Source organism: Chamaea fasciata, unplaced genomic scaffold (assembly GCF_029207755.1).
Source record: "Chamaea fasciata isolate MVZ Bird 193981 ecotype frontalis unplaced genomic scaffold, bChaFas1.0.hap1 SCAF_22, whole genome shotgun sequence".
NCBI lineage: Eukaryota > Metazoa > Chordata > Aves > Passeriformes > Sylviidae > Chamaea > Chamaea fasciata.
Genome location: NW_027094107.1, coordinates 8962306 through 8977948, shown reverse-complemented (window position 1 = coordinate 8977948; position 15643 = coordinate 8962306). Strand labels below are relative to the sequence as shown.

Genomic DNA, 15643 nt, shown 5'->3' with positions numbered 1-15643 from the left:
TATCACAAACAGCATCTCTGCTTCGCAATGCACATGCACCTGCAAAATAGCCCGCTCTTGCACTGCTTCTGCAGAAAGAAGATACAAGAAATATTAACGGGCAAAAGAAACCGCATTAAAACACAGATGACTTTTAATATGAATTTCACCTATGTGACGCAGCTTTCAATTTTAGTGTTATCTCACTCATAAAGCATTCAAAACAACTGCACAGGTAAGCAGTGAGGCTACGCAGAGGAAATAATATTGTTAAAGTTCAGTGAAATGTCGTCACTTATGGTAGCGTGGGCATTTACCTGTGCTCAGATGACACATGGTGATGAGTTTCATTCATAAATGTCCGTAACTTTTGCATTCTCAGTCCTTCTCTACAATGAGTTCTGATTGATGGCACCAAACACCTAATTTCCAGGTGATGAGAAAGTTTATTTTTCCAAATTCTCAGAATGGTAGGGAAATTCTCACAGTAGGTTATGTGCACCTTGAGGACTGCAGATCCTGAGGTAATGAGGTTTTTCCCTAGGCTATAAATTTAATTTAAAGGGGGCAAAATCCGGGGTCTGCAACCACCCTCACAACTCCTGTGTTCACCATTAAATCATGTCCTCAAGTGCCATGTCCACACATTTTCTGAACACCTCCAGGGATGGTGACTCCACCACTTCCCTGGGCAAGTCAGTTCCAATGCTTGGCCATCGTTTCCATGAAAAAGACTTTTCCTAATGTCTAATTGAGATTCCCCTGGTGCAGCTTGAGGCCATTCCTCTCCCCTGGCACTTGTTACCTGGGAGAAGAGACTGACCTCACCTCACTCTATTTTTGGGGAGCTGTGAAGAGCAAGGGCCCCTCCTTTTCTCCAGCCTGAACACAGGTTGGCCTTTCTCAAAATGATGTGTGTGCCCCAGAATATACAGCTGGAATCCACAGCTACATCCAAACTCTATTTATTATAGCCAGCTTCCTTTTCTGCCCCCGTTTGCCCAAGCAACACACACAGAATATGATGACTAGCATGGAGACTGTATAGATACATGCTTATCTGTGAATTTTCTTTGTATTCTCCTTCTGTGATGATGCCCAGAACCTTGCAGCTAATTACACATTTGCTAATTGTAGCCTGCTTTTCTCACCCTCTTTCATTTCAGCTCAAAAAGGAAATGTGATAATGGTGACTCTGCAGATACTCTAAAATAACCAACGTTTTTCTGAATCTCAGCATTATTTTCTTATGCAAACAGCAAATATCTCCCTGCAGATACTATTCTATACTGTGCTGAATATTTTTTCAGATTACACTAAAAGTGAAAGTGACATGAAACAGTGAAAATCATATTTAAAGTTAGCTGTGTTTTAATGTGGCATTTTACCATTTTGGTATTTTGTCCAAAGCTTTACAAAAGCTCCTGATTTTGAAGGTGCTTTTTCAGTACTTCTACCGGGATGGCATTTATGGTAACACTGTTGTATCAGCAAAACTACCAATGCAGGTATTTTGCTTTTTTGTCTTGCTTTATAGCCCTTTATACAAGGGCTTCCTTTAACAGCTCCGCAGTAGCGTGAATTTCATAAAGGTCTTGAAGGTCATTCTTATTTTCAGTCAAATAACAATAACCGAGATTTTTAATGACGCTCTTGCATTACTGTTATAATATCCAGAATTGTTATAAAATTCAACAATGTATGAAAATGTCATTGCTAGGGATGAATGAAGCAGTTCCTCTGAAAACAAAAATCAGCCCAAATCTTTCAAAAGCTGTTGAAAAAACTTCAGGTAATTTCATTTTCTCAGTCCCTACTGCCACTTCTCAGGCACTTCTGCAAGTTCCGGCACCTGAAACATCATCATAATTGATTTTTCTAGACAAAGGAAGTGCTTACAGCTAATTATCTAAACTTAAGTACAGCATTTGGTACAGTGCCATGTGGGAAATTATTACCTAAAAGAGGAGATAAAGACAGAAATCCAAAAGTGAGTAAGAATGTGAGGGTAGGAGGAGATCAGTACTGAGGGAAGGTAGTAAGGCTTCTCAAACATCAGTCTTGGGCCTAGTAATATTTAACATTGTTAATTAATGATGATCCCATAAAAAAATAAACGTGTGCTAATGGAATTTACCAGTGGCATAAGGGAGGGAGGCACTGTCACTGCAGAGATGAATAACACTCTCATTTAGGAAGAACTGAGTGACCTTGACAATAGGATAAATTAGACAGAATTGAGAAGGATTTGACTGCCAGTTCATGCATCTGGGTTTTGTTAATCAGGTTTCTACTGTACCTGCATGCTCATAGGCAAGGAAGCACAAAGGAAGGGAAAACACAGACCACACAAATCTGGGTATTTTCACCAGGGTAATGAAACACCTGTAATGGTGTATGAGGCAAGTGTTAGAAATCAGCCAGGATAGCGCACACTATTCACAAATTATTCACTTCAGTTTTGGGGAACTGTGGGAAAAGATGATTAGAGTGACCATGGGAAGGGAGAGTCTGCAGAGGAATTTGGCAAAACGAATGCTGAGGGAGGCCACTATAAATACCACATGGGCATAAGCTCTAGGAAGAGAAAACATCTATTTAAACTGAAGGACAACACTGGCACAAGAACAAATGAGCATAAATTGGTCATGAATAAATTTAGGCTAGGAATTGGAAGCAGGTTTCCAAACAACAGAATAGCAATGTTCTGCAATTGCTTTCCAGTGAGAACAGTGAAAACAACAACAAATCCCAAGCTACTTTTAGGATGGACTTAAATGAATTTCTGAAAGGAATTATATGATGTGTTTGGCTAAGAAAGCAGAGAAGTAGACTTGATGACCCAAGAGGTCTATGCAGTCCTATCTGTCTAAGCCTGTTTTTCATGACCAAATATTTCAGAGCACTTTTAAGTACTTCCTTTCCTTCATGTATTTTTTAGAGCATACTGCAGGGATTGCTAGCTGGACTGATTTAGGGAAGGCATGGAACAGTGGTGTCCAAAATATGCTGAATACTCTCCAAACAAAACTAGACAAGCGTGCAGTGCCCCACAGGGCAGTGCTTGGGTGCTTAAAGAAATCCCCGTTTTCTGTGGAAGGTGATGGGGACACAATCCCAACAGGGGCAGCACCCCTTTGAGCCTCAATTCTCTCTCATTTCCCTTTGCCCCCGAGCCTGCTGCTGTATTTTGCCTTCTCAGCCCCACAGCACAGATGCAGCAGTGTGAGACAGGGTGGCAAACAAAGCTTCAGATGCAGACGATGAAATGGATGAAATGTGTGACTGCACATTAGGAGAGCATCTCACAGTGAAAAGTTTTATGATTTTCTTCAGTTGAAATCTGATAAGTGGGACAATGGAATCTGCAGACTTAAATGATTCTGGCTGGTTTTCCTCTCCAGCTAATTACACACATACTTTTTCTGACGTCAGCTATTAATATTGAGAATAGGTTAAGAAATGGGAAAGTTGGATGAAACCCCCAAGAGCACAGGTAGTTTGGAAAATGAGAAGAAATAGGCAGCAGCAGCTTTACAGCTTGTTGCCATCCACATTAATCAGATTTGCAGTAGGCAGCAGCTACTTTATGCGCAAATACTTTAACAACTGGTTTAAAAAACCAAGCAGGATGTCTGAGTCCCCAGGTTCACGTAAAGGGGGTAATGAATACCTGCATATAATGAGATAGAAAGGCCATAAACCCCGTGGTGGGAGTTTTCAGTCTCTCTTCAGCTGAGCTTTCTGCAGCTTTCTCAGCCTCTCAGTGCCAGACAGGGGTGCAGTCCCTTGCCAGGGTCTCCCTGTGGGGAAAGAGGCTCTCAGACTCCAAACTTTGCCATCACTGACTTTATGCAGTACCCCCCCATGCACAAGCTACCTTGTGACTCTCAGGTCAGAAAAGCCCAGCCATCAAAAGGAAAAACTAAAGCTAGTTGGAAAAAATTATTTCCAGGGAAAATCTGTATTGAAGATCAAGACGTAAAGACATACACTGTGAAATGGTTGAGAGAACACCCTTTGATTGGCTGGAACTTTAAAAGAGCAGCCATTATTTTTGGTATTTTTAAATTTCATTTCTGCTCCTGAGCTGTGTGTATCTCAAAGCCATTTTTTTTTTTTCACATATCCTTAACTTCAACAAGGACACAGCATCTGCGAGCACCTGGACGAGATCATTTCATTCTGCCCTGTCCTGCTGGTAAACTCAATTTAAAAGCAATCAGTCATCACCACAGCCCCCACTGACTGCTATATTTTACTGACTGCCTGCTCACGCACACGCGTGCGGGAACGTGGCTGCTCCAGGCGGGGTGGCAGCCTCCCGGCACGGATGAATTTAGCCCTGAGCTGGCTGCAGCCCCACGGAGCTGACCTGCTGGCCGGAACTGCAGGGACACGCTCAGTTTTTCCATGGGTGGAAATACCTCTGGGGTGGAAATACCTCTGGGGGTGTGAAGCACACTGACGGCTTGTTTGCAAACAGCCCCGCACGTGCACGGGGGAGCGTTCAGTGGACAATATGCTAAGAAAATGTCTTCAGCCACTGCAGGTGGAGAGAAATGGCCCCTCGAGACGTGGCTCTGGAGTTTGGGTGCCGGCTCACGCCCCACATGAAGGCAGCAGGGCCACCGACGGCATCCAGGGAGACCTGAGGGACTCCCTGCATGTGCCAAGGCTGCTGCCTGCCCCCGGGCCGGAGCGGTGAGCACGCCGCCGTTAACAGTGATTAAACAGCACGGAAGGTTTTAAAAACAAGGCCCGATGAGGTGAATCAGCCGGGGCTGGTGTCTGTGGGCACTGGAGCAGCTGCTGCGGAGCACGGGCTGTGCTGCACCTGCAGCCTGAGGTGAGTGCTCTGGCGGGACAGTGACGGTGAGGGCAGCTGCCTTCCTCTAGCCTCATCCCTGGGGAGCTTAAAAACAAGAGGTTAAAGACTAATCCCTGCTGGGGACAAGGGTCCCCTCGGGTTAAGAGCGGCAGAGAGAGGTGCCCGGCACGGCAGTGCCCCGTCCTGGCCCCCAGGCCATCGTGTGCCTCAGCAGGGCCACATGGCTGAGGGCGTGTGAGCTGACACCCTGCCGCGGAGCTCTGATGGTGCCAGGATGTTAGAGCCTACGTAAAAGGAAAACAGACAGGGGCAAAGGAAAAAAAAACCCGCAAAGGCTCCGCGTCCGTTCCTCACTCTTCCCTCAGAGCTGTCTCACCCCGTGGCGGGGCCGCTGAGGTGTGAACACATCCTGTTTACATCGGGCTCCCAGAGCCAGGCGAGGCTGAGGGAACACGGGGCCCAGGGACAGAGCGGCAGCGGGAGCCGGCCCGGCATGGACACGGTGCCCGTCTACCACGGGGCCATCACCCGCGAGGCGGGCGAGAAGCTGCTGCTGGCCGCGGGCACGGACGGCAGCTACCTGCTGAGGGACAGCGAGAGCATCCCGGGGGTCTACTGCCTGTGTGTGCTGTGAGTGAGGGACGGCACGGGCCGGGGGTCTGCTGCCCCTGTGTGCTGGGAGTGAGGGAATGAGGGGATGGCACGGGCTGGGGATGTACTGCCTCTGTGTGCTGTGAGTGAGGGACGGCACGGGCCGGGGGTCTGCTGCCCCTGTGTGCTGGGAGTGAGGGAATGAGGGGATGGATGGGCTGGGAGTGTACTGCCTGTGTGTGCTGTGAGTGAGGGACGGCACGGGCCGGGGGTCTGCTGCCCCTGTGTGCTGGGAGTGAGGGAATGAGGGGATGGCACGGGCTGGGGATGTACTGCCTCTGTGTGCTGTGAGTGAGGGACGGCACGGGCCGGGGGTCTGCTGCCCCTGTGTGCTGGGAGTGAGGGAATGAGGGGATGGCACGGGCCGGGGGTCTGCTGCCTCTGTGTGCTGGGAGTGAGGGAATGAGGGGATGGATGGGCTGGGAGTGTACTGCCTGTGTGTGCTGGGAGTGAGGGACGGCACGGGCCGGGGGTCTGCTGCCTCTGTGTGCTGGGAGTGAGGGAATGAGGGGATGGCATGGGCTGGGGATGTACTGCCTCTGTGTGCTGGGAGTGAGGGAATGAGGGGATGGATGGGCTGGGAGTGTACTGCCTGTGTGTGCTGGGAGTGAGGGAATGAGGGGATGGCATGGGCTGGGAGTGTACTGCCTGTGCGTGCTGGGAGTGAGGGAATGAGGGGATGGCATGGGCTGGGAGTGTACTGCCTGTGTGTGCTGGGAGTGAGGGACGGCACGGGCCGGGGGTCTGCTGCCCCTGTGTGCTGGGAGTGAGGGAATGAGGGGATGGCACGGGCTGGGGATGTACTGCCTCTGTGTGCTGGGAGTGAGGGAATGAGGGGATGGCACGGGCTGGGGATCTACTGCCTGTGCGTGCTGGGAGTGAGGGACGGCACGGGCCGGGGGTCTGCTGCCTCTGTGTGCTGGGAGTGAGGGAATGAGGGGATGGCACGGGCTGGGGATGTACTGCCTGTGTGTGCTGGGAGTGAGGGAATGAGGGGATGGCACGGGCTGGGGATCTACTGCCTGTGCGTGCTGGGAGTGAGGGACGGCACGGGCCGGGGGTCTGCTGCCTCTGTGTGCTGGGAGTGAGGGAATGAGGGGATGGCACGGGCTGGGGATGTACTGCCTGTGTGTGCTGGGAGTGAGGGAATGAGGGGATGGCATGGGCTGGGGATGTACTGCCTGTGTGTGCTGGGAGTGTACCGAGTGTACTGCCTGTGTGCTGGGAGTGAGGGATGGCACAGGTTGGGAGTGAGGGATTGCAAGGGCTGCTCGGGTGGCAGCTGATTTCCAACATCCCCCTCCACCGTACGGGCTGTCCCCTCAACAAACTATGCTCTAATGTTACTGATGCCTTAAGTCTTAGCTTTAGTGTTTTCACGTTCCTCTGCTTATATGAGCAAGACTTTCGGCTCCTTCACCATGACTGTAGACAGAGGGGTGCAATAAGTGGTGTGGGGTCCCTTGCAATGCAAAGACGAGCTGGTTTTGCCTTGCCCACGCTTCCTACAGGCAGAAAACCATAAAGGGAAAGCAGACAGGGAAGGATAAGCATAAGCAAGGTGTCATGGAGAAATGGCAGGCTCAGGATGATGTGCGCCGCCTCTTTGTGCTGGATAATCCTCTTGCTCTCTTCCTGTGCTCTTCTACTCTGGTGTGCTCATGGATGTGCTCAGCAGCATCCCCAGTAGACCCTGTCACGGGGAAAGGTAACACGAGTGCTGCCATCCAGAACCTTTGTTCAAGGTGTTCTCAGCCCCACAAGCCACGAGGCTTGGAGCAAACTACCCGTAATGCACATGAAATACTGATGGTAACAAACTAGCTGATAATATTTCATCAGACAGGGAGGGATCTGATGGCATGGTCTGTCAGAAAGCGTAAAGGTTTCCCTGGCAGAGCTGGGGGACTCTATATTCATAGAACCTCATTTTAACGAGGAAACTTAATTACCCTGCTGTTGGCAAAATTCTTGGGAGTCCTGGTGACTCTGTACTGTGGCATCAGAAGAACAAAGATGACACTTCTGCCCTACTTCAGTAGGGAAAGGAACACTAGAGAAAATCCTTTAAGGTCCAGCATGAAATTAGATAACAGCGGGAACTCAGGTACCTGGCAAAAAACCACAAGAGGAAGAAGGGTCCTAAGTCAGGTTTTCCCCAAATCCCTTGAATACGTTTCTGACAATATGTAATTAAGCCCTGGGTGAGCATCATCATCTTCCTGTTCTAGACCAGTAAATGGAGACAATCAAGAAGCTTATAGACAATCCAAAAATACACAGTCCTCTTCTCAGGGAAAATCTTTGTGGCAGAGGATGTATTTTTTCTTCTTTCATGAAATCAGGTGGACCAAGTTAGGTGCTCCTGCTAACAAATACCTTAACAGCGAGCTGAAAAATGGGAAATAAGAAACATCCTGAGTTAAATGAAAATGGAATAGACATAGCAAGAGGTAAGGAGTGCTGTGATTCCTGGGATGGGAATAGGCAATAAAAGCAGAATCTCTTTTAAATAACTATCAGAGGAAATGGGGATTTATCACCCTTACTCTCAGAAGCTATTCAGTGCAGGGGAAACACTAAGGCATTAGAGAAAGGGTTGGAAGAATGTCACAATGCTGAATAAGACAGAGAATACTAGAATTAATCCACCATCAGTCTAGATCAGGATGTAGGTACGTTGCAAAGTCTTTAAGTTGTACACAATCAGTTGGGATTTTCTGTATATTAATTGTAATTTATGCCCTTTGGAAGAAATTTCATGAATGAAATAAAATATGGAAAATGAAAACAGGAAGAAATCAAAGCATTTCCAACTGTGAAGCCATGCAATCTTTGGAGGAAAAGATGCTTCAGTAAAAAGCAGACCAAATTGCTTCCAGAAACTATGGGCCATTCGTGTCTTCATGGTATGTTGCATTCAAATACATGTATGATAAACAAAAGGGCAAAAGAAAAAAAAATGAATGGTGAATGTTCTGCAGACTTCTTACAGAACATAGATCCTTAACAGTTATTCTATAAAGGAAATTTGCAATAGCATCTTGGATAAATCCAGATAAAAATTCAATTAAAAATGTTATGATGAGTACGAACAGATACAGAAAGAAAGGTGGCTGAAGAATGGTAGAACTAAACCTTGGTTCCAATATTTAATATTCAGTTCAAAGAATTATGTAAGAAATAGCAGATCTGGTAAACAGCATGTCACACAATAACTGTGGAGACAGTTTTCATACCAGGAAAGGATCCCACACTGAGGTGGCAATGACAGTTTGAAGAATTGTGGGCTATAAACTAGAGGAGTTCTTTGACAGGCAAAGTTTGCCAAGGCAGAGCACTTCAGTGGAGAGACTGGAGGAGCAGGAAAGGAAGGCATGAGAGATGGAGGTATTGATTCAGTGGAGAATGCTCAGCCTGGCTTTGGCAAAAGAAGCTAATGGACACAACCTGCCCCAGTTCCACTCTGAACGTGGACAGAGATGGAACAGGTGACAGACATGCATGGAGCTCTGGTAAAAACTCAGGGGAATGTGCAGTTCCTGCATTCACTCTGTAAGAAAAAGGAAATTAAAGAAAGAGTAAGTACTTCTCTGCTTTTTAAAATACTTTGTTCTAAAGAAATCATGGAAATTATTAGGAATAACAAAATTATTCAGCAGTGTACATTTTGGTTCAGAATCCATGCTGAAGATCACTCTAGGAATAAATAGACATATGAAGATCAGACAAAAGATGAATTTACTAGGAGCAATGATGTGATCTTTGAAACATGGGAAGTAAAGCTGGTCAGGGATTAGATATACTGCAATAAGGATCAATATTTTGCATGTTTCCAGTGAAAATTTCTACTAGGAGTGTATCTGTTTTATACCCAGTAGTGTTTCTATTGCCCTTAGAAAACAAAAAGAGAAAAACAGTCCAGTTTTCCAAAATCAAGACACATCTTCTTTCCCCTCTCCCTCCACTTCCCTGGAGAAGTAAAACAAACCAAAACAAACATGAAACACTGCAGCTTCTCAGTTCTCACCCTTCTTAGGGTTCCTTTTTACATCACAGGGGGATTACAAGGCACTGTTCTGATGAAGAGAAAACAAGTATTTATCAAAAGAGCAATTAAGCACTTATTTGGATGTCAGTGATATCACCTGCTTGAATTCATGTTAGTGGCTGCCCTGCACTTCCAGCTCCAGGTACTGTAACTGTCAAGCCCTGTGATTTCACTGCATTGCTTATGCCCAAAGAATGTCTCCTTTTCCCAAAAAACTGCATAAATCTGTAATGCCACAATCACCACCACATTTTTGGAGGTGCTCCCCCTCGAGCACCTCCAAAAAGCCCTGCTGCATTTTGGCATTCTTTGAGCCTCTTAAGGCACACAATAAGGACTGCAGTGTTCATGGTCAGGCTCGTTCACCTTTTGCTTTTCCAATTAAAAAGTGGAGCCCTGACCTTTAAAAAGGAGAAGAGTCAAAGACTTCATGAATCCCTTGTGACTGACGCTGGTTTTACAGGGCAAGCATAAAAGAGACAGGTAGTAGCATAAAACCTGACCTATAGAGGTGGGTAACTGCAGCAGGCAGGACCCTGTTGGAGCATTCATCTAGAAAACTCTGCTTTCTCTCTTCTTTGTTTCTCCTGAGCTACTGATTTATCTCCCTTGAATGCCACTTTCCTCTTTCTGAAGCTGGGATGTGCCTGAAAGCCTTCAAAGAGACAATGAATATTTTCTTGGTGTCACTGCGGCAAAGCACAAAGGGCCCTCTTTCAAAAATATTTTAAGACCACAATTAAACTATGCCTGGAAGAGTAGGAAGGTTTTGATTTGCAATTGTGTGCTCTGGGGCTCTTGCAAACAGAGGTGCTGCTTTCAGATTTTGGCAAAGATTTCAATACCAGATGCTCTCACATCTTCATTGTATGAATATCATTATTGAATTGGTAATATATACTTTAGGGATGTTGTTAATATGTCAACAGAGGTACATGATAATGGGAATTTTTGGGGTTGCACTGAAAAGCAAGGATTTTGTTGTTCCTGCAAACTGGCCTAGAAGAAATGCATATGCTTTATAAAACAGACACGTTTTACCCATAAACAAGTTAGACACTACACACAGTACACCAGGGCTTTAATATCAAACCTGATTGTTCCAGGGAGCTTTCTTTACTGGTCCGGTTTCCTCTTTGCTCAATGCCCCGTTTGACATTTTTAGCACACTCAGAAATCCCCTGTGCCCACAGCTCCTAATGAAGTCAATGGGGGACACGGGACACACTAATGGTGACTGCTGTGAGGAGCAGCCTCTTAAACCCTGCCTGAGAAATGTAGAAATAAAATGCCTGAGAGTGCCACAAGCCCCTCGTTCCTTCACAGATATATGAGCACACGGGCAGAAACAAGCAGCTCATGCCTGAACTGGCAAAGAGAAAGCATTTGTAGTTTGGGTTTTAAAATTCACATACTCGAAAATACTGAGAATGTTAGTGGTTGTTTCAGAGCTTTAAGTAAGACAAACACGACGTGCTTGTCAAACTGTGTGTTCAGATGATTTGTTCGAGACCAGCCGCTCGTGTTCTGTGCTGCATTAAATTTGTGGAGAATAATCAAAAGCTGGAATTGAAAGCTGTTTAGAGCTCTTGAAGCAACAGTAATGGCAACAGGGATAGGCTGCAGTCCTATCAGATTTTACGTGTGCTATTTTTTCTGTCACTGTAAGCACGGTGCACAAGTTCAAGGCAACGTGCAGAAACTTTCTGATGTGGCAGATACATCAGCTGTGCAGAGCCAAGGTGTAACACAGGATCACAAGGCAGCTTCAGCCTGGCATTTCCTTGCTCCTTTCCTATCCTACGTATTATTTTTGATAGAAGTGGGAGAAAATTTGCATTTTTTATAACACTGCACATAATAATCATTACCATTTAAAAGGTAATTTGAAACAAAAGAAGAGGCTCCTCAAGCCAACGTTGCTGTTGCAAATATCACACAGGCTACACCGTGGTCTGGTTCTTAAACTATATTGTAAACTGAAATTCCAAGGTAAGGTCAGGTTGTAAAAGTCAGTGTAGTTCTTGTGGAAACTGTCAGGAGAAATGAATAATAATTCCTGTTTTTGTTTTTGGTTTTTGTTTGTTTCTTTTGTTTTGTTTTGTTTTTTTCTCCACAGGCATCAGGGTTATGTTTATACCTACAGAGTGTCCAAGACAGAAGCCGGATCCTGGTGTGCTGAGGTGTGTATTTCTCCTTTCCCTTTTGAAAATTTCTACATCCTGTTTGATATAGATTATAGACTTAATGAAATATATTCAAATTCTTCATGCTTCTGCCTAGTCTGATTTTCATTGATGGTAATCGATCACGAGTGCATCCATCAGTAAGATGTCTTGGTGCCACTTCTGACAGTCTAGAACTCATAAATTAATTCCCTGTTTCATTTCAGCTGTTGCATAATGCAATAGTGCATCATTTTGCATCATTTTAAATAGCAAAAATATTGTGGTTTTATAACTTGACAAGCACAATCTGTTTCCTTCTATCCTATGTACCATCAATGTCAGAATATTAAAGAAATAATTTTCAATGTACAGTGTTTTAATTCATTAATCCAGATTAATTCAACATTAGTGCAAAATATATAGGGTAGCCAAAACTTGATACAAAATATATTTTCCCCCCTCTGACAAGAAACTGGTAATTTGGGTACAGAAAAACATTACTTGTAATACAGACAACATTTAAGATGATGAAAATGGGATATTAATCTCTATTTATTCTAGGATTTTTTTTTCCTTTTGGATGTACTCTGTGTATGAATTCATAATTAGCTTTCTGTTTTTATGTTAATGAACACTTATTTCAGGTACTATGTAATTTCTAGACATAGTTCCTTGGCCATTACTATATTAGAAGTTGTTCTGGAAGACAAAACCGATTCTTGGGGTTCCCCTGAGCAGATCAGGGGGCGCCAGTGACTGACATCACTGTGGAGAGGATAATTATCCCTGGAACCCTTGGGAACAGTGCCCAGGAATCCTTTTGTAAGGCATCAGGAGGCTGATGTAAGGGTTAGGCTTTGTGGTGCCAGGACAGCAGTTTTTCAGGACAGGAGGAGGGTGACAGTGCACCCATCGTGCCAGGGCAAGCACTGGTGACTCTGAAAGGATTCCAGGGCACCAGGGACCTTCACCTGGGGAGGGACATTCCCTGCCTGAGGCTGCAGCCTCCCTTAGCCCCAGGTGACACCAGCATCTGCAGTGAGGTGTTTCTGGTGCTATACAGACCTCCACTGCTGCTCCGTGTGGCTTTTGGGCTTTCCCTGGCAGTATTTTGGGCCAAGCTCACCTGAGTTTCACAGCACAGGTGTGCTGGAGGCTCAGGCTTCTCTGTACATCCTCTGTCTTTGTACAAGAAGTAGACAGGAATACTCAATGAACACATAGGCCAGCACTGAATGCTCCTAGAAGGGCTTGCAAAGGGGCTGTGTCCTTGCTGGAATTCCGTGGTGTGAGGGCTCTCTCTCTGTGGGAAGCCCACGTTGCTCTCCAGGTTTTCTCACAGCTGTTCCTAGGATGGAACTCTTTCTGATCCAGTCTGGGGAGTGATTGGTAAGGAGGTTAAATCACTGGCTGCAATAAGTCAGGGTCAGAAATAGCAAAGGGTCACTTGTGAGGCTGCCTGATCAGTGTGACAGGTGAGTGGGGGTAATTAGCGTGGCGTCCTCTCGCAGCAATTAACCAACTTTCCGTGGCCGTGCTGCCGGGAACTGCTCCGTGTGGGAAGGCTGGGAGGGCCCGGGGGAAGCGCCGAGCAGTGCGGCTCCCCTGAACAGGCACAGCAGGGCTCACCGCCAGGCCGGCCCCTGTCCCCTGTCCCCTGTCCCCTGTCCCCTGTCCCCTGTCCCCTGTCCCCTGTCACCTGTCACCTGTCCCCTGTCCCCTCCGCTTTGCAGACTGCGCCCGGCGTCCACCGCAGGCTCTTTCGGAAAGTGCACAACCTCCTCTCGGCCTTCCAGAAGCCCAACCAAGGCATCGTGACGCCGCTGCAGAACCCCGTGGTGAGCCAGGTGAAAGCCGGCGCCTCCCCAGGTACTGCTGGGGGAGGAAACCTGGGCTGCTGCCGGGGATGGAGGTCTTAGGGTTATTCATACACCTGACCCCAACTGGCCAGCACAGGGACATGGCCAAAACCTTGACCCCAACTGGCCAGCACAGGGACGTGGCCAAAACCTTGACCTGAACTGGCCAGCACAGGGACGTGGCCAAAACCTTGACCTGGACTGGCCAGCACAGGGACATGGCCAAAACCTTGACCTGAACTGGCCAGCACAGGGACATGGCCAAAACCTTGACCCCAACTGGCCAGCACAGGGACATGGCCAAAACCTTGACCTGAACTGGCCAGCACAGGGACATGGCCAAAACCTTGACCTGAACTGGCCAGCACAGGGACATGGCCAAAACCTTGACCCCAACTGGCCAGCACAGGGACATGGCCAAAACCTTGACCCCAACTGGCCAGCACAGGGACGTGGCCAAAACCTTGACCTGAACTGGCCAGCACAGGGACATGGCCAAAAACGTGCCCTGACTTTGCTGTTTGGTGTGAAATGCTGTCACTCAGGTGCTCGTTACAGACAGGGCCTGTCAGTGTGGTAAGAAAATGGATTTTGAGTAAGAATTGCAGAGTCCTCACCCATGGAGCCCTCGGGACTGGCCATGTCCTTACAGTGCTCATGTGTTCATGTATTTGTGGTGATTTCTCCTAGGGAGGAATGAAGGCTACGACTTCCACCTGCAGCCATCATGAGGACGTGTCCCCAGGGGTGACATGACCACGTCTCCCAGCATCTCCCCTAATCCCTGCTTCACAACACAATGATTTGTATGATAGTAGATACAACTCTGTGAGTTTCCTTGTAACATTTGCAGAAATGTGTGTTTCTTAGTTTCTTATTGCTCAAGATGTAAAAGTTTCAGAATACTTTGAACTTAGGGTGGGTGGGATATATTTTGGTTTTGTTTTTCCCAAGAGAGGATAAAAAAACATGAACTGCTAAATCCTTTATGTCTTTTTCCCCCCCTTTGTACTATCAAGTTGAAATATTTTTCAAGATCAGTTCTTAATTAATAATTAGTTATTAATTTTACATTGCTTAGCTTTGGATCCTGCTTTGCTTTGTTCTGGTTGAGGTTTCTGCAGGATTGGGCAAGTCCCCTTTACGCCTTTGGAGAATTGTTTACATTGCAGTGTCCTTGCCTTGGGTGGGCTCTGTGTTTGTCACTCACACAGTTCCTCAAGCTCTCCCAGACTGTCGCCACGAGGCTCCCACGAATGTGAGAGATGAAGGGTTTGTTTTCTCTGGGCTCTAAAGCTTTTTCCATGCATGTCTTTTGTTATGAGTATGAAGGGATGGAGCGTGCTGCGCAGCTGAGCAGCTTCTTGTGGTTGTACTCTGCGTAATTTCATCTGGCAAATCCGTTAACATTCTTGTTAAAGAAATCAGACCCTGCTGAAATCTTTGATCGGTAATAAAGCACTGCATTTACCGCTGTCTAGCTCTATAAAATTCAGTCAGAAAACAAACTTTAAAGCGCCTCTATCAACACGTTTTCAAGGCGTACAAACACAATGTGTAAAGCTTTATTAAACAGTTAGAACCCGCTCCGCGCTGGAGCGGGGTGAAAAGCGGAAAGGGAGAGGAGGGAAAAGAGAAATGTTTAAATGATAAAGAAAACTCCGGGCGCTGCCACTTTGCAGCCGCTGCGGGAAAGGGAAAACCAACCCCGGCGAGTTGTGCTGACATCAATAGGGATGAGATCTTCAACTCAGCAACCAGCGGGCCCGGCACCCGCGGGGGAAACGCGGAGGGGGAAAAGCAACACCAAAAAGGGAGGAAAACACCGAAAACAAACCCAGAAAAGGTTACAACCACACAAAGCGCTTGTGGCTGCGGGAGGGAGCGGGCCCGGAGCCCTCAGCGGTGGGGAGGAGCTGTGCTCCAGGACACGTGGTTCCGCATGGAGCTGCGGACCGACCGCGGCTCGGGGATTTCTATTTTATTTGTACAAAACCCCGCGAGGAGCTGCCGCGGCCCCCGCGGCCCCCGCGGCATGCCCTGGAGCGGGAGCCGGAACCCCGCGCCGGGGGACGCCGTGTCCCGCCGGAACCATTTCACTGAG

At 47.0% G+C, this 15643-nt stretch overlaps 1 protein-coding gene across 1 annotated transcript; it reads left to right on the top strand.

The window, feature by feature from the left end:
• The first annotated feature begins 5001 nt into the window (after positions 1 to 5001).
• On the top strand, positions 5002 to 15009 carry SH2D1A (SH2 domain containing 1A). Its single transcript, XM_066202393.1, has 4 exons — positions 5002 to 5440; positions 11632 to 11695; positions 13414 to 13549; positions 14230 to 15009. The coding sequence occupies exons 1-4, from the start codon at positions 5304 to 5306 to the stop codon at positions 14268 to 14270; spliced, it is 378 nt and encodes a 125-aa protein (XP_066058490.1). The 5' UTR covers positions 5002 to 5303; the 3' UTR covers positions 14271 to 15009.
• Positions 15010 to 15643: the final 634 nt, after the last annotated feature.

Bases quoted from the DNA above. Each gene is read 5' to 3' on its own strand.
- SH2D1A (XM_066202393.1), top strand. From the start codon at position 5,304: ATGGACACGGTGCCCGTCTACCACGGGGCCATCACCCGCGAGGCGGGC. The intron at 11,696-13,413 runs GTGTGTATTTCT...TCCGCTTTGCAG, and splicing joins CCGGATCCTGGTGTGCTGAG to ACTGCGCCCGGCGTCCACCG. The intron at 13,550-14,229 runs GTACTGCTGGGG...GATTTCTCCTAG, and splicing joins GAAAGCCGGCGCCTCCCCAG to GGAGGAATGAAGGCTACGAC.